The sequence below is a fragment of the Clytia hemisphaerica genome, unplaced genomic scaffold (genome assembly GCF_902728285.1).
Source record: "Clytia hemisphaerica strain Z4C2 unplaced genomic scaffold, Clytia hemisphaerica genome assembly, whole genome shotgun sequence".
NCBI lineage: Eukaryota > Metazoa > Cnidaria > Hydrozoa > Leptothecata > Clytiidae > Clytia > Clytia hemisphaerica.
Window position 1 is genome coordinate 1,235,614 of NW_027104166.1, and position 23,165 is coordinate 1,258,778.

Here is a 23,165-nt window from a genome sequence, read left to right on the forward strand (position 1 = left end):
ACAAACTATTCCTGAATCTGAAAATTCAAAAATTGCATTGAAAAAATTTGATGAAGAAGAAAATGAAGACTTTTGCGAGGAAGAGTATTTCAACTTTGAAGAGCTTAGTTTCGGCGAAGAAAAAACATTTTGAAAATTTTTTCGCAGTAGATGGTGTATCTTTTACCGAACAATAAAAATTTTTGCGGAAAATTTTTGTAAATTCTTCTTTGTCTCGAAATCTTGAAAATAGTGGTTTTTCATCAATTTTTCATCTGGAATTTGCTTAAAAAAACAGTCACAACTTTTGATACATCTTTTTAGAAAAATTTTCCGCAAAATTTAAAATAGTTCAATTCTTTGCGGACAGTTTGAAAAAAGTTTGAAACAAAAAAGTTAATTACCCATTAAAACTTAGCACTTTTTATAAAAGAAGGTGATGCAACATATTATTAACGTCTTTTTAAAGTTCATAACGTCATTTTTGCAATTAAGTTCTTAATTACTCTTAAGGGACTTGATTAAAAAGCAATTTATAAAGGCAATTCTTTGTTAAAAGTGTTAAAGAATCTAAAACATAACTTTTATGTTCAGATACTAAAATCAATTTTCTGACTATGGTCAGAGCCCTTAAAGCATAGTGTAGGTTCAAACGATCGTCAGCTTTATTTGGCTTTACTTTTTATTCCATGAGAAAAATTTAAGAGGCCCTGTAGGCTTTACAAAACTCAATTTAAAAGTCTATATACAGTTGACGCTCTCTAATTCGATCTTCAAGGGGGGATTGGATTTTCATCGAATAAGGGAGCTTATCAAATAAGGGAGCGTCGTTTACATATGAGAGTTTCTCGCTGACGGGGGCTTTAAATTTCATCGAATAACGGAGCCTATCGAACAGTAGAACGTCGAATTAGAGATAGTTAACTTGAGTTTTATAGAAGTATAAAAGGGTTTTAATTCTATACCTGATGAGATTTGAACGTCAAATTGTCTGCGAGTACCATTTAAAACATGTTCAATGGACTGTCGCGAAGATAGGTTGTCCTCGGATGGCTTTACCACCGCACTGGAAGAGATTGGGCTTGGGATGTATCCAGCTTCAAGTGCCGCCGTGCTGTTGTCCGCCATTAAGTATTTGATGTGAATAAAAAGTTGATAAAATTAAAAGAAATATATTAAAAATCTATGAAAAATAATGGAAAAATGCTTGCGACGTCCATCTTCTTTTTTGCGTTTCTCAAGGATTCATCTAGCGTTAAAAATATTTGACGTCAAATTTTTTATTCAGTAATTCATCTATTTTTCATAACTTTCTATGGCAACGAGTAGTGCAGTTTTTTTATAATGAGATTGAGACAAAATGGTAGATGTTGTTATGAGAAGTCACGTACGCTGTTTTAAGGCCGGTCTCCACTTTCGCGCGACATGAGCGAAAACTTTTTAACGTTTTGTAAGGTCATTGGTTGTTGGTCGGTTTAAAAATGAAGCAATCCCATTGGTCGAAATTGACGTAATGGATGAAAAAAGTAGAACTACCTTCAACTTTTTTTTGTTCGTGCAAAACTTTTTATGAAGTAAATTTTTCTTCAGGCAAAAAAGGTTAAGAAAAAAACTGTCGCTCATTTCGCGCGAAAGTGGAGACCGGCCTTTAGAAGATGTCAGTAAAAAGAAACATTTCTTTTTGTCATGACAAGAAATACTAAAGTAGTAGTTGTGATGTTGTTTGAAGGGCGTTGTAATCTGTTAGATTACCTTTGTTTGCCCGTTGCGGATTTCAGTTCGGCAAATTGCATAGATCTGCAACGTTGCGGTTTTTCGCAGCGTTTCCCCAGGGTTGCGCTGCTATTTTACGCAACGCTTCCAATTGAAGCTTGTGGTTTTAAAAATCATGAGTGCCTACCAATTTTCTTCTAAACACATGCAAAATCAGGCAAAAACTTGCTTTCTTGAACAAAGTAGCGCTTTTTTGAACGAAGTAGCATTTCTTCCAAGGATGATTGTGAATAATCGCTAGGTAGGAAATTAAAATGCTATGGTGAAAAGTTTCCTTTTGGGTTGTTCATCAAAATGCACATTATTTTGGGACCCCGGTCCAGGTCCTGCGATGCCGATTTTGGTCCAAAGGCCAGAGCTGCGAAATAATGCAGCAGTAAAGCTGCGGAATTTCGCAACGTTGCGGAATATCACAGCGCTAAAGATGCAGAATTTCGCGGTGTTGTGGATCTGTACAATTTGCCGAACTGATTTTGTTATCAACATGACAAGAAATACTAGAAACATCCAGCACAATCTCGTACCCAGAGACACTTGAACCACCTTTTTGGTTTTACTGATGGGTGTAATACAATCAGATACCTTTTGTGAGCGAACGTTATCAGAATCATTTAAAATGAACAAAGGGGCTGGGTTTGAGTTTGGATCATTCCATTTCAAATTCAAAAAATCAAAATAAGGATTTATAGTTGTTTGGTTCAACGTAACTAACATTCATTCATTTTGTAACTAAACTGAAAAAAAATCTCAAAGTACCACTTTGATAGAACTCGAAGGAAATACCGTATCTACGGCTATCTTTTTAATGATATTAACCCTGTACTAACTGATTGAAGACAATACTATAAAATATTTACTAATGACGGCTATAACAACAAAATAATTGATCTTTGGAAGATTGATAAGCAAGAAGGCGTTACCAACTCCGACCAATTCTTTTGTTGAATTTTGAGTTTTTTTTTCTTCAATAGCTTCGCGCTTTCTCTAAACTTTTTGAGAAGAAAAATATAACATTGTCAAGATCTTATCTCTTATGGTACGTTCAATAATTATGTCTTGTCTCAAAATATCAAAGAGTGTTTTTTTGTCAGTTTTGCATGTAAGCCAGTGGCGTGGTGGCAGGGGGGGGCAGGGGGCCAGGCCCCCCCCCCAGCGGAGCCCTTTTGAGAAGGGGCGCCCAAAAATAAGGGACGTTAAGAAGGATTTTTCAGACGCCCATATCGAAAGATTGACAAATGAAAAAACAAAAATGGCGCCCCTCATCACCTCAAAAACTCAAAATTTTCTGGCTCGCTTCGCTCGCACACTCCCTATTTTGTGTTCATAATGAGCGTATAGAGAGGGGCGCCAAATAAAAATAGTCTTTGAAAAGGGCGCCATATTTGCCTTGGCCACCCCAGAGAAATTTTCCCACCACGCCACTGTGTAAGCTTTTCATATAAAAGCAGCCATGTTGATAAAAGTGTATTAATGATAGATCTATCATGTTTACTTTTCAGAAAAAATTATAACAAGACGGGTTATATATGACAAGGTATAAACGTGAGCTATGGATAAAGTTATAGGACAATCATTCAAAGAAAATGGATATTATACACCAATCAGCATTTTAACTGCAGAAGAAGCTGCAAAAACATTACAAAATTTCAATCTGTATAAAGACACAGTTGGTACGAATGGTAAAATCATTGGTGATTTTCGCTTTCAAGGTCATTTATTGATGAGATGGGTGTGGGATTTGATTCGTCATCCAAAAATTGTGTCAGTTGTGAAAGAAACACTTGGCACAGAAAATATTCTTTGCTGGGGTACAGATTTCAATATTAAACCTGGAAAATCTCAAGGTATCAGTTGTTACTATAGAGAGTTCTTTTTTAATAATTTTCCCCTGTCACAAACGCCCGCGTGATAATACTCTTGTCCGTCCGTCTCCACAGGTTAAATTTTTAGTTTAGTTTAGTTTCTTGTTTCTATCCACATTGCCGAAAAATTCTAACCTACTAAATGAGACTAAAGTGGTGTTTCTAAACACCTCTGTATCATAAAAAGAACTGCTTTATTTCTAATACACGTTTTTTTTTTTTAAGAAACACACTTTTAAGAAACATGAGGCTCAGAATGCCTAAAAACTAAGAAACATCTAAGAAACATGCTAAGGCTGAGAATGAGAAAATAACATTTTTTAATTCGGTTTTTTAAGAACCTTCCAATCCAGCCTTCCATGAGGCTGATTATGTCAAAAAGTTTAGAAACATGTAAGAAACATTTAAAGCGCAAAAGGCCGATTTTTTAAGAAACATTGAGGCTGCTTGGTAAAACTAGTTTCTTAAAATAAAAAAAACGTGTACCATTTACGGGGTGCATAGCTCAAACTTTGACTGAACATTTTTTTTCTCTTTAGGATATTTTACTTGGCACCAAGACGCCACTTATTGCGGTTTGACGCCGATTAGCAAAATGTTGACAGCTTGGATTGCTATCACACCTTCAACAACCGAAAGTGGTTGTTTATGCTTTCTGCCAAAAACACATTCAAAACAACTTGACCATATTGAAAAACAACAAGAACACAATATGTTATCTCTTGGTCAAGAAATAGCTGATCAAAATTTCATCGAAAAGAGGCTCTCCACACAAGTCTACGCAGAACTTGTACCAGGACAAATGTCTTTGCATCATAGCTATATGGTTCACGCTTCAGGACCTAATAAAACTGAAACACCAAGAATCGGTTTAGCAATTCGATATTTAGCAGCAGAAGTTCGTAAAGAGCCTCGTTTTCCCAGCATGGAGCGAGTAACTCTGATCAGCGGTATCAAACAACATGATTTTTTCGAATATGAACATGCCCCTGTGGAAGATTTTTCTGACGATGCTTTTCAAGAACACAAGCTATCCATCGAGCGAAAAAAGGAGAATTATTTCCTCGGAAAATCGATCAAATCCTTCAAGTAGATACAGTTGAACTTAAATCTCTCTCTAATTCAATCTTCAAGGGGCCAAAAATTCTCTTCGAATTAGAGAAATATTCGAATTAGAGAGAGTAATTCTAAACCACTTTTCTCCTGAGCAGGCCATTTTTTAAGTTCGAAATACAGAAAGATTCGAATAATTAGAGAGATTTACTTGTACTACAATACACAAACATTATCAGGAAACAAACTTTACATGGTTTTTATAAGAATAATTTTTTGTAAGCCTCATTATGTAGTAAAATTAGTTCGATTCAAGTTAATGATATGAAAGTTTCATCAAATCATATTACATGTTTTTTATAAGCATTCCACTTAACATATCTAGGCTCAGATATGGCAAAAGTTTAAGCATATGGTAAACATTACTTTGGACTATATTTTCTGATTTTGGCAAATTTGATTAGAATATAGGCATCATTCTAGCATTTTTCAGCTTTGCCTATCTCTCAATTGAAGCATCTACCATCCAGTTTTTGGATTTTTGTATGCTTATAAAAAAACATGTAGTATAAAGATTTACTTTTTAAACTTTTCGTATCCAGTAACAAATTTTACACTAACTTGTAGTCTGAAAAATTCTCATCACAATGATACCAAATTATTTCTAAAAAATTTGATAGAAATTCTTCAAAGACAGATTTGATTTCTTATTTTCGTGCACTTTAGCTTTTAATCTAATAATGCGGTCATGATGCCGTTATATCATTAGAATCGCCAGAAAATTCTGAGCAAGAAAATAAAGGTATCTTTTGGTATAAAAGAGGTCTCCCCAAAATATAAGCCCCTAAAGTTTATGCATAATTTGACCTGAAACAAAAGAATTTCGTCATACCACGCTAATTATACAACTTTTTTAAAGCAACAACAAAAGAAATCCATTAGCTCGAAACAAACTCCCTTAAGGGCAAAGGACCTGGTATATGACGAGCCGTTTGTCTATTGTTCTGAAGAAGCTGTTTTTCCATCTCTTTACATTCCTCTGTTCAAATATACAAGAGATGTTGTTTGTATGTGAAAAAATCTGCGTGTAAAAGTTAAGAAAATGTTTAGAAAAATTAGATAATTGGATGATTAAAAACTGTTTAGACAAGGGGTAATCAAAGAAATAAAATCCAAATCTTTGCTTGAGGTATGTATTACATCCTAGACTTTGGCTGGGATTAGATCCAAACCTAAGAATACCGTAAGAATATTTCAGGATGATTTTTCCCAAAAAGTTAACAATATATTAATGATGAATTGGAAAAACACTATTCTTATAAAAAAAAAGCGTGTAAATGAAATACCTTATCAGTACCTCTTGAAAAAGGTAATATACGTTTTTTCATAAGAACATCCAGATTTTTTTAAGCCTTTGGGTGTTCTTACTTTTTTGAGTTTTAAGCCTTAAAATGTTTTTAGCATGTTCATGACTGGTCTAAGTCTGAAGGCTAGTAAAATATGATGGACGAATACATTGAACTCGAAAAATATATTTTGTAATATATCCAATATATCATGCAATCTGAACCGTGCAATGACTATAACTTATGGAGAAGTAGTACAAAATCTTTTTATGAAATAATGGAATTAACGACGGCAGTAACAACAAAATAATTGGTCTTTGGAAGATTGAAAAGCAAGTAGGCATTACCAACTCCGACCAATTCTTTGGTTGAATTTTGAGTTATTTTTATTCAAGAGATTCGCGCTTTCTATAACCTTTTTGAAAAGATGTTCAGAGTCATATTTCAAAGAAAATATAACATTGTCGAGATCTTATCTCTTATGATACGTTCAATAATTATGTCTTGTCTCAAAATTCAAAGAGTGTTTTTTTTGTCAGTTTCGCACGCAAATTTTTCATGTAAAAACACAACCATGTGTCGATGTATTAATGATAGATCTATCACGTTTACTTTTAATGAAAAATTATAACAAGACAGGTTATATACGACGATATCTAAACGTGAGCTATGGATAAAGTTATAGGACAATCATTCAAAGAAAATGGGTATTATACACCAATCAGCATTTTAACTGCAGAAGAAGCTGCAAAAACATTACAAAATTTTAATCTGTTTAAAGACAGAGTTGGTACGAATGATAAAATCATTGGTGATTTTCGCTTTCAAGGTCATTTATTGATGAAATGGGTGTGGGATTTGATTCGTCATCCAAAAATTGTGTCAGTTGTGAAAGAAGCACTTGACACTGAAAATATTCTTTGCTGGGGGACAGATTTCAATATTAAACCTGGAAAATCTCAAGGTATCAGTTGTTGCTATAGAGAGTACTTTTTTAATAATTTTCCCGTCACAAACGCCCGCGTGATAATATTCTTGTCCGTCCGTCTCCACAGGTTAAATTTTAGAGAAAGATAAACTGTGGCACTTATCTCCTACGGGAAGAAATTTTGGCGGGAATTTCATTTGGCGGGTACTTCAAAAATCACATGAATTTTTGAGAATCATCATTGAATTTTTGGGCTGTAAACAATAGAATTTGAAATTTTCAACTCATTTAAACAACAGATTTTGCATTCTTGTAAGTTTAGGATCTTGTTCTATCCCCATTGTCGAAAAATTTTGAGTGGTGTTTCTAAACACCCCTGTATCATAAAAAGAGCTTGTTTCTATAATGCATTTTTGGACTAATAGAGTTGCCCAATACCTCTTACCCTTGCCAGTTTGAATCATTTTACGTGGGAAAATTTAAATTTAATTTACGGGGTGCATAGCTCAAACTTTGACTGAACATTTGTTTTCTCTTTAGGATATTTTACTTGGCACCAAGACGCCACTTATTGCGGTTTGACGCCGATTAACAAAATGTTGACAGCTTGGATTGCTATTACACCTTCAACAACCGAAAGTGGTTGTTTATGCTTTTTACCAAAAACACATTCAAAACGACTTGATCATATTGAAAAACAGCAAGAACACAATATGTTATCTCTTGGTCAAGAAATAGCTGATCAAAATTTCATCGAAAAGAGGCTCTCCACACAAGTCTACGCAGAACTTGTACCAGGACAAATGTCTCTGCATCATAGCTATATGGTTCACGCTTCAGGACCTAATGAAACTGAAACACCAAGAATCGGTTTAGCAATTCGATATTTAGCAGCAGAAGTTCGTAAAGAGCCTCGTTTTCCCAGCATGGAGCGAGTAACTCTGATCAGCGGTATCAAACAACATGATTTTTTCGAATATGAACATGCCCCTGTGGAAGATTTTTCTGACGATGCTTTTCAAGAACACAAGCTATCCATCGAGCGAGAAAAGGAGAATTATTTCTTCGGAAAATCGATCAAATCTTTTAAGTAGGTTCAGTTGAATCTCTCTCTAAAAATCAGTTAGATAATATTCAACACCCCCATCTCACAGCCCCGATGGAACTTTTTTCCTCAGTTGGGATAAACATTCCTAATGAAATCCCAATGGGGATAGAAATTATATTGTTCCAAGGTTAAAAAATCCAGTGATATGGTTTTAGAGTGCAATTTTTAAACATGGGATCTCGAATGGGGACGAAACCAAAGTCAATTTCCCAGTGGAGCTGAAATGACAGGGTTTTTTCCCACCGGGGACGAAATGTTTTCCAGTGGGGTTGGGGTCTCAGTGGGTCAGTGACACAGGGGTGTCAGAAACTCATTAAAGGACGTTCAATTAAATTTGTTGCAAATATTTTTTTAAAAACTAAATAATTTTTGTATAAATTTTAATTAAAAAAGAATTTCTCTAATAAATTTTAAATTTTAGATTCAAATCATATAATGCAGATACTAAGGGTACATCAAAGAAGAAGATTGCGCATTTTTCTGCCCTCTTTAAAGTGTCACCCCTAAAATCGGAACATTTATAATTAACATGGCGCTTTGCACTAAATGCAATACTTTATCAGTACCTCTTTACAAAGGTACACGTTTTTTTTATAAGAACAAACTATATGAGAACTTAAAGTTTCGATGGTCGAAATGTTAAGAACAAGTTAAGAGCATTTTAAGGCTTTGGGGACTCCAAAACACCCGATTTCTTAGGAAAATGCACAACAACACCCACAAAATGAAGAACATTTTTAGGCTTAAAATCTGAAAAAGTCAAGAACATCCGAAGGCTTCAAAAATTTTGGATGTTCTTATAAAAAAACGTGTAGCACTGGAACTGATTTGGTCACATGTCAAGAGTTTCTTACTGCTTGTCATGACTTGTTGAACTATTCGAGCCTTTCAGTTCATTAGATTCAAATTTCAGTGACTTTTTGAGTTACTTATTACGCCTGGTGGAACATGATTTCGGATCAGGTTTCAATATTTTTTAAATACACAAAATTATGAATAGAAAAAAAAGCGTAAACATCTCTACAATGGTGAAAAAAATAAATAGAATGTAATGAAAATATGTTTAATTGTTTTATAACTATCCCAAAAAGGTTCTATACTCTGTTTAATAGGCTAGCTACCAGTCCGAGAAATATTGAGCTGGTCTACACGTTTATTTTTTTATAAGAACGTCAAAAATTTTCGAAGCCTTCGGATGTTCTTAGTTTTTTGGATTTGAAGCCTAAAAATGTTCTTAAAATGTTCTTATTTTCAGCATTTTTTGAGCATTTTGATGTAATTTCTTAAGAAAATGCATGTTTTTAAGTCTCCAAAGCCTTAGAATGTTCTTAGAATGTTCTTAATTTTTAGGCCTCGAAGCCTTATGTTCTTATATAGTTTGTTCTTATAAAAAAAAACGTGTATTTTGATACGGACTAGAGAGTATTTTCGAGCACTTTCTTCGACAATGTTGATCAAAAAGCTAATATGAAACATAGAAAGACGCAATTTATAAATAAAATTAAAATCTACTTAAAAAGTTTACTACCGTCTCGCCCAAACTTGCATTTTAACTTATCATGGCATTTCAAACCACAACTTGATGCTCAATTCCGATGACGTCATTAGTGGAAGTGACGTCATGAGTCACGTGTTGTTGGATGACGTAAGATTTCATCATACAAGATTCACCAATGCACACATAAAGGACCATTTCAACCTGTTTGAAAAAAAAAACATTAAAAAAATTATTTTTGCAGACGCACTACACACTTTTTTTTAGAACTTCTTAATTTGGGGTAGGCCTGGGCTGTGCTTATTTTTGTGACAATTTTGAGCCTAAAATGTTCTTATTGTCTTTATTAATTCACTAACTACCACTGGTCTAAAAATGAACATTATAGCATGAGTAGAAAAAAAATTCAATTTTTTAATCACAAACTTATCCGCTAAAAATAGCAAATTTTTCAACCAAAAATACATTCAAGAGCCCCCCCCCCAGTGGTTGGCGTGATGGCGTGAAATTTTGAAAAAACGGCGTGATCGTGAAGTCGAGTTAGATTATTAGATCTCATTTTAAAACATAAAAGAAACGGTGCAAATAGTTTCATTCATCTGCCATTTATCCTTGTAACTTTCAATTGCTTTTAGCAGTTGCTAGCTATTCTTCAAAATAAAGTTGAATGCTATGAGAGAGTCAAAAATTTCTCCCGTCGGCGCAAACCATGATTGCGCTTCCTCCGTAACTAACTCTTTCTTAGATGCTTATTCTTAGATGCATCAAAGAGATCGGGTCCTTTATTTAAGGAAAATATATATTTGTAGCAAAGCCTCAAACAGAATTTTGTAATTTTGTAATTTTGAGCAGATTGGCATTGATCAAAAGAATCCTCGTGATGTTTAAACCATATTTCGGAAAAAAAAAAGAGTAAATGAGGGCGATTCTAGCCATACTAAATACACGGGTTTCGAATTAAATTTTTGCTTAGCTTTAGCTTTGATCCCATGTAAATTTGCACGAAAAATATCAAGTAAACAGAACGAAAATTGGCCGTGTATCAAGCAATTTTAGCCCATTTTTCCATTTTGACAGACTTTATGGGTCATTATGAAAACAAAAAACATTAAAATAAAAAGTCAATCGTTTAATCATATTTCTTTTATTGAATTTAAAATAGAAAAACATCTTTTGAATGAACACCTGGCTTTCAAAAGAGAAGAAAGGAAATCTATCAACCTTTTATAAGGCATTTCCCCTTATCGCTCCTTTTATTTACTTGATTTTTTCTCTCGCGCCAGATTTAATTCGAAACCCGTGTATTGAAAATTTCTCCCGTCGGTGCACTCCCGTTGTACTTTTGAAAGATTTTTACATGAATTATTTTTCAAATTGAATTGAAATGGGTCCTAAGATAGCACTTTGAACCCTACAAAATTCAAAAATTTTCTTCGCTGCCCAACCATGGTGGGCTTTGTCGATTTACTCAAATATACCTCAGCCCTCAAGCCCTTTGATGTGACCCACCAGTTGTAGAACAATTTTTGATATGCATAAGTCAAGATCACGTCATTTTTCCTATCGGAAACACCCGAAAAAACTAGAATTTGACCCCTTTGTATTACTAAAAATAGAAAAACAGAGGTCAAATTCCTTCCAGATTTATCAGGTGTTTCCGGTAGGAAAAATTATATAATCTTGACTATATAATCTGACGCGTATGTAAATGCCGAAAAACTGATTGACGACCAAACACACACCTATTTGTGGGCAAAAATTAAGTTTATATAACGGAATTTTATCCATACCAATGGGTCTAAATGTGGTCTAAAACTGAATTTATCCAGAGAATATGAGCGTGAAAACTAAATTTTCTAGGCGTAATGGCGTGAAATCGAAAAAAATTGGCGTGATCGGGAAAATCAAATTTTTCAGGCGTGATGGCGTGAAATCGAAAAAAATTGGCGTGATGTGAATTTTGGGTCCGCTGGGGAGGGGGCCATATTCAAATATAGCGCTTTTGATTCACTTACTGTAAACAAAAAGATTTTCGCAATTATATTTGACTATCAAAAGCATTCTTGCGTACGGGGTTTGCAATTTCCGACGAATAATTTAGCCAGAATTTCCGAAATTCCGTAAAAAAATACTTGCAATTTCGATACCATTTTCTTTGGGTATTTTTCCTCGTTGTTTTGACTAATTTTTCGTCAAATTTGATTTTTCATGTATGAGTTCCGAAAAAGGGGGATAAAAACTTTATAATACGGAAATTTCGAAGTAAAAATTCACGGATTTCCGATACCGAAACAATTTCAGAATTCCGAAATACCGAAAGAATTTTGCCCAATTTCCAAATTTCAAAGAAAAAAAGGTCGATTTCCGCAATTCCGAAATACCGTACGCACCCCACTATATCTCGATACACTTTGAACAAAACTGTGATATGGTGATACAGTGAATTAAAAGAAAAACATGATGGATAGGTAGATCCAATGGGTCATACCTTCAATAACAAGTCTTTGTTGGCGTGATGGGTTGATAGGTTACATCCGAAAGTTTTCTTTTCTCGTTCGATCTCTCCTGATTCGAAACTGATGACCTCACCATCTAAATTGGGCAAATTTCGTACTGATAAACACCTACTTTAATTGTTAATTGGGCTGGAAAATATTTCAATTAACAATATGCGAGTAGTAGCAAGTTATTAGAGGTTTCTGTGTTGCGAGTTAAAAATTCTATGAAGATAAGACACCGAAGTCAGAAATATAAAGCGCCACTTGCAAATTTTAAAGTTGAGCAACATATCCTTAAAAGGCTTGAAATAAGTTTAAACGGCCCACTTCAAAAGTGGGCAGAAAATTGGCAGCTCTAGTCTTTGCAAGAAGTTTACATTACACTGATGTCAATAGAGGGCAATGCATGGACTTTAGACAGCAAAATTTCTGCCCATCTTAATTAGAAAAGGCAAGGCAAAAGGTGGGCCGTCGATAAATGACTAATGAAAATATCGTTTTTCATTAGACTCAGGATGTTTGTAACCATGGAAGGTTGGCTCAAGTAGATGGATGAGAGAAGATTTTAAACGCGCCAGCTTTTCATTCAACCGTGTAACCCTCACTTACCCATGTCCGATAAACTAAGTTGAACTTTGCTATTGACACCTTCAGTAAAATGCAAATGTTCAGGAAAGACAAGTTGAACACGTGCAGATACAACACTGCTCAAATCTCTGGTGATTTTCTCCAGTACTGTGGGTGGATTTCGTTGAATGTTGACCAACGCTTTGAATTCTAAAGGAACTGGCGAATCTTTGGAATCACTCTCAATGAGTGGTAGCTGAAAAAAGGAATTACTATTATTAACAAGTTTGATCGAAACAGTATAGAAAAGCTCTTTGTATCAAAACCCAAATTTAACACACCTATCAACCCTCAAAGCGTTAGGAGACTGGATTCGAATTTACCAGGAGGAAATGACGTCAAAATGTCTGAAATCGTTGCATGTAAATATTTATGTAGACAAAGAGTTTTAACGTCATCACCTTGTTAATTCATTACCAAACCCCTCAAAAGCCGACCGCGTCACAAAAGCTTTCATTTGCTCAAATCATCTCAAATCCATTATTTTTCACGCAGAGAAATATGAGTGAAAAAGGTTGGGGCCGTAAATATGGGTGCAGGGGTGAGACAAAAATATTTCTGGGGTAGTAGGAGGGGTAATAAGTGCCTTAAAGTATTGCTCTCGTTGAGGCTGTTTAGTTTTTAAAGAAATTCCAAATTTTTGAAATTCATGATATGCACCATTGGAGAATCTTCTGAGAACTTTTAATTGAGAAATGAGAAATCTTCCACCCAATACGTCACTTAAACAATAGAAAAAGTGACGTATTGGGTTGAGATTTTAAAAAAATTCTTGGAAGACTCTCCAGTGTTGCATATCATGAATAGAGCATTTCTGAGGTAAAAAAATGGTTACAGTTGAAAGAAAAGGAAAATGTCCCGTAAAATTGAGCACAGAAGAGCAAGAACAGGTTTAACTAAGAAACACACTTTAACACGCTAGGATCTAGTATAAAATAATCTAAATTTCAGTGGCACATTAGCAAGTGTGATACATAAAACTAACCGTTGTGCAGGTATTCTTTTCCAAATCAATAACTCTTATACGATGATTATTAGTGTCCGCCACATAAAGCAGGCGTTTATTAGGGTGTAGGGCGAGACCTCCCGGTTCATTGAATTGACACTCAGGCATTTGGCCATCAGTCGAGCCTACTCCACCACGTATTGTTAAAGTGCTGCACGTATTTTTGCTTGCTTCAATTTTCTTGATCTAAAAATTAGGAAAGAGGAAATGTACTTGGCAAATACATATTCTTTGATGATTATCAATTTTCTAAAATATATGTGTTTTTTTATAAGCATTGCACTTATAAGCATATCAGGCTCAGATATGGCAAATATTTAAGCATACGCTAAGCATTATACGAGCCTATACTTTCCGATTTTGTCTGGGTTTTCTCGGATTTTCTGGATTCCCCTATAATTTAGCTTAGAATATAAGCATCCTTCAAGCATTTTAAGCCTTGTTTATCTCTCGATCTAAGTATCCCCGAGCCCGATTTTGAATTTTTGAATCCTTATAGAAAACATGTAAATTGTTGATTCATTAAGTTTTATTCTATCCATTCTCTAAAGCCAACAATCTTCGTCGACACCTTTATTAGCACCCTTTTATTTGGCAAAAGACAGGGAATTATGATGCGTGTATCCCTGAAATATTTATAAGAACAATTTTATTTAGGCTCTCAGAACAATGACTCTATTGTCTGGAGCAATGGAAATTTAAGAACAACCTCAAGCTCAGCCAAGATTTAGTGGTTTGTATGAAAAACAAGCCTGGAATAGTTCTTGTTACATTGCAAAAAAAAATTACAGTTAGGTCTCCATAGCTCAAACACGCACGGGGAACACAAATTCGTAAAGTAAATATCGAGATATAGAGTGAGGTTTATAAGGTATTGTTAACTCAAAGGTGGAGAAAGTCTGTTCGAGTTAATGAAACATAAATACTAAATACATTAGCGAGTTCATGTATTTACACTTTTGAGGGCGGCGGTGTAACTGAAGCGATTTGGTATAACTCGCAGTTATGATCGTGCTGATTTAGCTTCGTCCTCAGTCAATCAGGATCTAGAAAAATCAACCATCTCCATCGCAGGAAAATAGACATACATGAATATGCTATTAAAGCGATTCTAACAGTCTAGACAGGAGTATGTAGGCTGCTTGCATCCACTAACGGATTCGTGCTCCTTATAGGGTTTTGTAGAGGTCTGCGATTCAGACTAAGGAGTATGGGTATGGTCTAGACAGGAGTATGGGTATGGGTGTGGTCAAACCTTGTGATTGTATGAGTCAGCCACATAAACGACATCATCTTGTTGATCATACACCACAGCTAACGGATGTTGAAGCTTGGCATCAACTGATTTTCCATCTTGGTCACCGTATGCAAACAAGTTCTAGGAAAAAAAGAGAAACATTTTCTAAAGCAAATAAATCAAATGTCGGGTGTCCTAATTACCTTAACTCCCCCTTAAAGGGGATTAAATGAGGGGGGGTGAACATATGTAATATTTCTGTAATATTTCTTACAAAATATTGTATTGTTTGACAAAAATTCAATATTAACCAAAGGGTATTGATTGTCTAGGGTAATTTGAGAGATCTAGAGAGACAGGAAAAAATTAGCAGGTGATTTATGAGACGTCGTAGACAGCTACAATGCCAAACGTAATATTTGGCACTCAATGGAATTTGTTTTAGAATTTTGAAACCGAAAGTGGTTTTTAAGTGCTTTGAAGTGCGATTGTAACTCTGAGTTTTAGGGCCTTAGGATCTCAGTACCTAAAAGCTTAAAAATGTTCCAATAAGGCTAAGAATATAGTCTGGAAGCCGCTACCCCTCCCAAATCGAAAAATCCAATGAAATCAATTGGAAGTACTGAAATAGCAATACTCGTCCGAGTTTTAAATTCTGAAAAACGTTAAAATAACCAAAATTGTCAACATAAGTTTCCAATAATATCTTAGGGCATAGCATTCGGGTAGACAGCTAAAGAAAGAGAGTGTTCGGGGTTGTCTCGTCTACGGGCGCAAACTTACTTATTTATCAATCAAAGATCTTATCTCCAAAAAGAGAAGGCTATCCTATTTTGCATAACAAAGACATCTTACCATCGGGTCTCTTTCACCACCAACACATGCTTTGACTGCTCCACTCTTTAATTCCACAGTCCTTACACTGCTACTTTCACTGTCCGCAACAAATAAGACGTTCTGTCCTTTAACCTTCCCTAATGACAGATGTGACGGTTGGGCAAATGAGGCTTTATGCGGATAACTATTGTTGCGGTTCTCTTCATTTCCACTACCCGCGAATCGTATACAAGTCCTTTCCGTCTGAGATCTGGAAAAACGAAACAGTGGTGGGTACTAGGTTTGCGATGTGACAGGTATGAACGAGCCAAAGTTCGAAAATCGACGTTTTTGCGACCCTTTGAGAGGCTACTTTTCCAATTTTTAGCTTAAAATCACCCAATTTTATGACCCTTTGAGGGAGTCTATTTTAATATTTCGTAATTTTGGGACCATTTCGATTGTTAATTTATCGATTTTTGTATCCCTTTGAGAAACTTTCGAGGGTTCGTTTAAAAAAGGAACCCGTCTTGCCCAAGTACACCCCCCGGGAGATAATATGCGAGTAGTGGACTCGTGCGTATTTGAACTTCTATTATTCGAATCTTTATATAATTCCAAATAATTTTCAGCTCCCACCGACAGGAAACCCTCTAGTAGAATCTCTGCAATTCGAACAAATAAGACGTCTCGTTTGTGTTCGAATTAGCAAGAATCATTAGAAATTAAAAGATTGTAAACGAACCCTCCCTGTCTCAATAGCGGGGTAAAGAAGACGTGAGATTTGATTTACATACTTCCTGACCAATTCGACCCAATCTCCACGGGGTGAGTTTCGGCAATTTCACGGCGTCATAGATTTAGCTCGAATAACCGGCGAAAACTCACTCTATAGATCCTGTACCGTTTGAATAGCTTCCATGCCTAGCCACGCTAATAGTCGAACAAAGATACAAGTTTTGTGCGTGTGAAAATGCCCTATTAACATCCATGAAAGTTCCATTTTGGACTTCTAAAAAGGGACTTCTGGTAAAATTTTATCAAGAATTACAGCCTTTTTATCTCCGCTGAAAATTATGTGAGACAGACTTTAGGTTTCTGATCAATCTTTAAAAGGAAGTGTAGATGTCTGTGAATCAGACTAATTTCCACTTCAACTTTATCACCTACCCCTTCTTTAGCCATGAGCCATCTTCCAAGAAATAAGACCATATTTGATGTGTCCCAGCAGCCGCTATGTACATACAATTCTTTGGACCTTCTTCTTTATCCTGGTCCACTCCTAAATGAGAAAAAATCGTATTAACACGTTTTGTTGCCAACTACGAGTATATTCAAACGTGTTAACAGGGCTTTATGAAATTTCGAAAACCTCAAAACCTGTTCAAATCGACCCCAAGGCATGTCTAATGATGAAAAACGAGCTCATAAAAACTTTTCGTGAACCCTCGTTAACACGTGATGCTCTTTCAACTAATAAGACTCAATTGAATGAATGCTTTAATTCTGAAATCCAAAAACATTTTAATCTTCATTTAGTCAAGCAAGAAACAAGCCCTTAGTCTGATTGCAAAAAATTATATTCTTCTTTTTACTGAAATAGAAACCAGTAAATCGAAATTTGAGTTTCCAAATTCCTGAAGTTTTTTACATATATTCTACAAATTTAATTAGTCTATGGGTTGAAATTCATAGAGAGGCAGGTCTCATAATGAAATTTAGGGGCTCTATCGGGGATTGGTAACTTACAAGAAAGAATCAATGTCCCCTACTCTCCTAATATACTAATTTAATCATCAATGTCTGATAAGGGCCGCATTTGAATGTGTGCTTATAAGAGCGCAACGGATATTTCAAAACTCAAAATTTAGATGCGGCGCTTAATAGATGGCTGCGCTTAATAGAGGGCTGCGCTTAATAGAGGAAACACGCTACGGAGAAAACCGGGGAAAAGAGTAGTGCCTCCTTTAATGGGATAAAATCTTGTGGGAATTAAATTATACAGTTGAAAGCATCCATGGGATTTTAAGATATCACGTGGATGTAATACCAGAGAATTCCCACACTTGGAGGTTAAGATTCTCTTTGTCCTTGTCCACTGCAAAGCTCTGTTTACCGGTTGTTGAAAAACACCTATTGAAACAAAAAGACTTCCAGATCGGGGTTTTATACGTACTATGTACTATGCGGTTACCAACCTGGAGCAGAAGCAAACTCGACATCCCATGGGGAACTGAGTTCTTGTTCGGTTCCAGACTTCCCACCTTCTTTATCATCACCTTGGAGCCCAGTCCCCGTAATTGTTGTCACCAATCCAGTTGTTGCATCGATCTGAAATAATGAAGATTTATTCAAAGCATTCGAGAAGAAACATTTCTATAAAGAGAACTGAGACTCTTTCGACTGAATCCCAAGTATTAGCTCCAGCCTCAGATTTTGGAGCTGGCTAAGAAAATGCTGATTTTAATCTCAAGAAGCGAGAGTTTGAAGACTTTAAGAAACAATATTATGTCAGCCACAAAACTCACTTGTTCTTATATGTATAAACGGCAACCATATTGAAAATTACACTGGGTCTAAAATTTGAGGGAATGAAGTGGCGAAAATGTAAAAAGATTCACCACCATTGACCATATCATAATGTAGGCTGCTGACATCCACATGACAAATTATAGACTGGCTTTTGTAAATATCGCATTACTTACTAGACGATGCTATCGCCCGTTTAAAGGTCAGTAAACGCGGGAAAGTATATATGCGCAGAGTCAGGGCGCGAGGGCGGTTTACGGGAAAATAGTAGCGGTAGAGTTTTGGAACAACACCTCCGCCACTGTTTACTCCGCCCCGAAGTAAACACTGTTTACTCCGCCCCGAAGTAAACTCGTTTTCAAATTTATCCCGCTTCCTGAATTCTTCCCTTTTTCAGTGATAATGTGTAGACGATAGGATCGTCTAATTACTTACTTTCCGAATTGCATGGTTTTCAGTATCAGCCACATAAATATCATCCCCATGCCATGAAAGTCCTTGTGGTGCATTAAACTGCGCATGAGCAGAACTACCGTCAACAAAACCAGGGGTTCCTGTCCCAATTTTCGAGTAGACTATCCCAGTGTCATCGAAAAGTAATATGTTATGATTTCCTGTGTTTGACACTGCAAAATGTGTCCCGCTTTTATCGATAGCGATTTTGCCAGGGAATTTCAATAGTCCAGTTTTGAGATTGTCTTTGGCTAAACTGATGGGTAGTGTATGGTTACTGATCATTCCTGGTGGTGAAGAAATAATATATGAAAAGCTTTAGACTAAGATTATTGCTAATTTTCAGTGGGAAGCTTAGAGGCCAGCTTACCCTGTACGGGTATGTAAACTAAGAAAAGGAGTTAAATTACAAACTAGACTAGGTTTGCAAGACATGGATATATGCCTGAACCACGGTTCAAAACGGACTCATTTTGGTTTTTTTCCAGCCCTCAGATATGTTTTTTGCTCCGGCCTAGGAGCCTTAAATTCTCTCTCGTCCGACGACGACGGTCAAGACATTTTTTGTTTGTTTATCTAATCCGATGATCTATTCCGATTTAATAAAAACGGATTATCTGATTCCAATAATACTGTGATTTGATCGACCGAAAGTATTTAAGAAAAAGATGGCTGCCGAAAGTGGACTAGCTGACTGTGTAACAAATACTGGCAAATCTCAGTGAAAAATTGATCATTTTCATCATGATTTATGAGAAGTTTGATGCATATTGGCTCTTTAACAATGTGGAAAGACTTTGGAGAAATTTTGGCCATGAATCGTCAGCTGGTCGAGTGCTTAAATCTTGCATATGGCTAAACAAAACCATAAAACGCTGTAGGTAGACTAACTTGACAGTGAAACTTTCAAACACACATCCATTGGAATTTAGAAGAGAATACTAAAATTACAACATTACAGTGCAAATTTCAAAACGATTTGAGTAGTTTTTGTGGTGTTATGTTTATGGCTGAAAATGATCCTGTTTTGTATTCATCATTGTTGACTGGCGACCGTTCCTTTGTTTGATTCTTTAAACCCGACAAAGATTTTTTACAAACATATCACTATGAGAATTCAGTAAAGGATACTAAAATACAATTCCTGTGAAAATTTGAACAATATTGGAGAAATTTTCACAGTGTTATGGCTGAAAATGATTGTTTTTGGACTTTGTCGTAATTTCATTGCGGCTTGCGACCGTTCCTTTTGATTTTTCAAACCCGACACAGATTTTTTACAAACATATCACTATGAGAATTCAGTAAAGGATACTAAAACACAATTCCTGTATAAATTTGGACAAGATCGGAGAAATTTTCACAGTGTTATAACTGAAAATTATATTTTTTGGACTTTGTCGTAATTTCATTGGGGCGACCATTCCTTTTGAAGATTTTTCAAACCCGAAACAGGTTTTTTTCCAAATATACCACTATTTATTACATACACACTATTGTACCATTTTATTTGGTTTATCCTACTCTCCTCCAAGTATTATCCCAACAGAAAAAATGATGCTTAGCTAAAAGCCATGGCCTCTAATTTAGGCTATTTTTCTCCCCAAAATTTTATCCGGACAATCAAATCAACGGCGCATCATGGCTTCGCTATTGGCAAGTTTAGAAAAAAATAAATTTATAAGAACTTGGAAATATTCACTTCTGAATGGGCGGGGGGGTGGGGTTGGTTCTTTAGGCAAGAAAGTGCATGTGTAATCACTTAGAAGAGCTAAACTTCCAGCTGGTTTATTTATTTGTTAAGATTATTTCTCATACTCGCTCTGCAATAGAATTATTACTTTGCTTTCTGATCTGTTATGATTAGTAGTTTGTGGGCAACGTTCTAACACAACTAACTCAACAAGCTCATCTTTCACATCTTTTAAGCCGGAGCTTCCAGCGCAGCCGGTTTATTTATTTCTTCAAAATTCTCGAAACATTTTAGCAATTTAGTAACGACTTTGACAGAATTAATTTCCAACTTATTGAAAATAAACTTGATTTTTTCACCAACCCATGCAAAATAACTTGTTTCGGAAATTTGACCCCGTAATGATATCATAGTCATTATAAAAAACCCCAGTCTGGCAATGTATTGCTTTAGCTTTTTGTCCAAATTTCTTTTGTTACAAACAAAGGGCAAACAAAAGGCAAGTTGCGATTTGCATACTTTTTGATCACGTTGCCAAAATCTCCTCTTGGGATTGGTCTATTTCCTAATCACATGATAAAAAAGTTTGGAAAATAAACTGATTTTGGTACGTAAGCTCCATCTTTTAACAATAAAAAGAGACAAAAGCCTTCCAGACCAGTGTTTTTATAATGACTATGCTTTTTATAATGACTATTTCGATTTGAACATTTGCACGTAACCGAGAGCACAGGAAAAAATCGGTGAATCACATGCGTGTGAAAACCAATTTCCGAGCATGTGATCCTGCAAAAAATCACATGCGTGTGAAAATGTAATTCATAATCCATCTTTTCTCACTTGTTAAATAGAATAGAAGTGAGTTACTTTTAGGGTATTAAACCTCTCTCTCTAAGAAAGACAAACAATCCTATTTGTGATTTTAGATCTAGTCAGACACTCCATTTAAGTTGAGAAAAGATGGCTTGTGAATTGCATTTTCACACGCATGTGATTTTTTGCAGGGTCACATGCTCGGAAATCAGTTTTACCAAGCATGTGATTTCCATACTTTTTCCCTGTGGAGAAAGCTATCCTCAGTGCGGTAAACTTTAAGATGAACTCGGATGTCGAGTTAGAGAAAAGTTTCAGAGTAACAACTCTGGTTCCAACATTGACACTTACTTAAAACACTTTAGACACCCGGGATTCATTTCCACCATCTTTGATAATCAAAGTTTTTAGAGATCTCATACCCATTGAAACAACTATTCGATTCCGGATTTATGAGATACACTGCCGTTGCTCAATCGATCGAAAAAGATGACCCACATTGAGTAGTGGCGCCATTAGTGTACCGAATACGTAAAATTCCTATTAAAGATTTTGGTTGGCAGGGATCGAGAAGCTGTCTTCAGGGCTCACATAAAGCTAGATAGGATTTAAAAAATACACACCTTTATCTCCATAATACTTTAACGCAATTTCAACAAATTTGAAGAGTGTTTCTTTATGAGTTTCACCCACCAGATACAACAGAGGTATACCCTCAGGACTGACAATGACAAAGGTTGGCCAGCACCTGATAGACATGGCGTTCCATAACTCAGCTTCACCATCATTGAGAACTGGATGGGAGATATCGTAACGAAGAACTGCACTCAAAATATTGTCAACCACCTATAATGAAAATATTGCATAGGGTAACTTAGTCAAAAAAGTAATGTACCTAAGTGGGCTCTGCTGGGTATGAGATTGAATTCCTCGCGCATAAACTCACAGGAAAACTAGTTTAAGTTAGTTTTCCTTTTATCACACTGCGGCCGTATCAAGCATAAAGAAACATTATCTTCTCACAGACCCGGTAGGATATTTTCAGCCAGTGGGGGGTAAAAGAAGGACTGAAAATCGATGGGGTTGATTTCCCCACGTTTTTTCATGGTTAGGTATTTGAGTTCCATGGTTTTCAAGTGAGGAAATCTAGTGGGAAAAAATAGCGCAATAATTTACATTGAGGATTTGTTTACTTGTTTATTTTCAATGGGGACAAAAATTGGAGTATAATTTTCCACTGGCCAATTTTTCCATTGGGCGAGGGTACCTGAAGTCTGTGAGAAGGGGGTGTATAATATCAAAATTTGCACTTCTACTGCGACAAGGTGGCAACTTTTGAAATTCGCATTCCCACTAGATCACTGTACACACTCTAGAAGATTTACCTTTTCATTTGGAAACTTGGCAGAGTGAACACCAATAACAGCTAAACCATCTTCGATCGTATGTTTCGATTCCAACTCATGAAGTTCTATTGTGAAAGAAGATGAAGCTTATGAAAGTTAAAAGATATAGCAAAAAAGAAGCCCAAAATTTTCACCTAAGCTGCTCCTATCCACTAACAGCATCGTGCTTTATATAAACGCCTCTCCTCGAGGATGTAGGCGTTTTTTTTAAAGACTTTACATGGCTTTTCCGTCCTTAACTAGATCAATGCAATTAGCTTGGTATTTTACATTTTGTTTTCTTGCACTTAAGTGCAACCTAAAAATTCGAAAGTATTACGATAAGCTTCCGCGAGCTAAAAGACCCTAGTCCTACGTTCTATCTATTGCATCTTAGACACAAAGATAAAACATTTTCGATATTGTTTTATACATGTAATAATTGCTTGTGGTTCCATGGAATTACCCATGTAACATTTTTAGTTGTTATCTGGGTATTTCCCCCGAATATAAAATAATCCAAGCTGAATAGACCTTTTCATAAATTACGTTAAGAGCCATTTT

At 35.7% G+C, this 23,165-nt stretch overlaps 3 protein-coding genes across 3 annotated transcripts in view; 2 read left to right on the plus strand and 1 right to left on the minus strand.

The window, feature by feature from the left end:
- The first annotated feature begins 3,251 nt into the window (after nucleotides 1–3,251).
- LOC136814252 (probable phytanoyl-CoA dioxygenase) lies at nucleotides 3,252–5,350 on the plus strand. Its single transcript, XM_067070769.1, has 2 exons — nucleotides 3,252–3,596; nucleotides 4,154–5,350. The coding sequence occupies exons 1-2, from the start codon at nucleotides 3,302–3,304 to the stop codon at nucleotides 4,705–4,707; spliced, it is 849 nt and encodes a 282-aa protein (XP_066926870.1). The 5' UTR covers nucleotides 3,252–3,301; the 3' UTR covers nucleotides 4,708–5,350.
- Nucleotides 5,351–6,596: 1,246 nt separating this feature from the next.
- Nucleotides 6,597–8,464, plus strand: LOC136814256 (probable phytanoyl-CoA dioxygenase). The gene is made up of 2 exons (XM_067070772.1): nucleotides 6,597–6,977; nucleotides 7,482–8,464. Exons 1-2 carry the CDS (start codon nucleotides 6,683–6,685, stop codon nucleotides 8,033–8,035), a joined length of 849 nt encoding a protein of 282 aa, XP_066926873.1. The 5' UTR covers nucleotides 6,597–6,682; the 3' UTR covers nucleotides 8,036–8,464.
- Nucleotides 8,378–23,165, minus strand: part of LOC136814253 (NHL repeat-containing protein 2-like) — a 34,544-nt gene continuing 19,756 nt past the window's right edge. Inside the window, exons 2-12 of the mRNA XM_067070770.1 lie at nucleotides 22,602–22,687; nucleotides 21,840–22,062; nucleotides 18,693–18,997; nucleotides 17,927–18,059; nucleotides 16,899–17,010; nucleotides 15,768–15,999; nucleotides 14,931–15,053; nucleotides 13,655–13,861; nucleotides 12,652–12,865; nucleotides 12,033–12,136; nucleotides 8,378–9,748 (exon numbers count right to left, since the gene is read on the minus strand). Of these exons, the coding sequence (XP_066926871.1) occupies nucleotides 9,617–9,748; nucleotides 12,033–12,136; nucleotides 12,652–12,865; nucleotides 13,655–13,861; nucleotides 14,931–15,053; nucleotides 15,768–15,999; nucleotides 16,899–17,010; nucleotides 17,927–18,059; nucleotides 18,693–18,997; nucleotides 21,840–22,062; nucleotides 22,602–22,687 (1,871 nt within the window). The 3' untranslated portion in view covers nucleotides 8,378–9,616. The remainder of the gene's footprint in view (nucleotides 9,749–12,032; nucleotides 12,137–12,651; nucleotides 12,866–13,654; nucleotides 13,862–14,930; nucleotides 15,054–15,767; nucleotides 16,000–16,898; nucleotides 17,011–17,926; nucleotides 18,060–18,692; nucleotides 18,998–21,839; nucleotides 22,063–22,601; nucleotides 22,688–23,165) is intronic.

What these genes read in the sequence shown, in the direction of transcription:
- LOC136814252 (XM_067070769.1), top strand. Translation starts at nt 3,302, where the DNA reads ATGGATAAAGTTATAGGACAATCATTCAAAGAAAATGGATATTATACA. An exon ending in TAAACCTGGAAAATCTCAAG is followed by an intron (nt 3,597 to 4,153) that starts GTATCAGTTGTT and finishes TTTTCTCTTTAG; the next exon opens with GATATTTTACTTGGCACCAA.
- LOC136814256 (XM_067070772.1), top strand. Translation starts at nt 6,683, where the DNA reads ATGGATAAAGTTATAGGACAATCATTCAAAGAAAATGGGTATTATACA. An exon ending in TAAACCTGGAAAATCTCAAG is followed by an intron (nt 6,978 to 7,481) that starts GTATCAGTTGTT and finishes TTTTCTCTTTAG; the next exon opens with GATATTTTACTTGGCACCAA.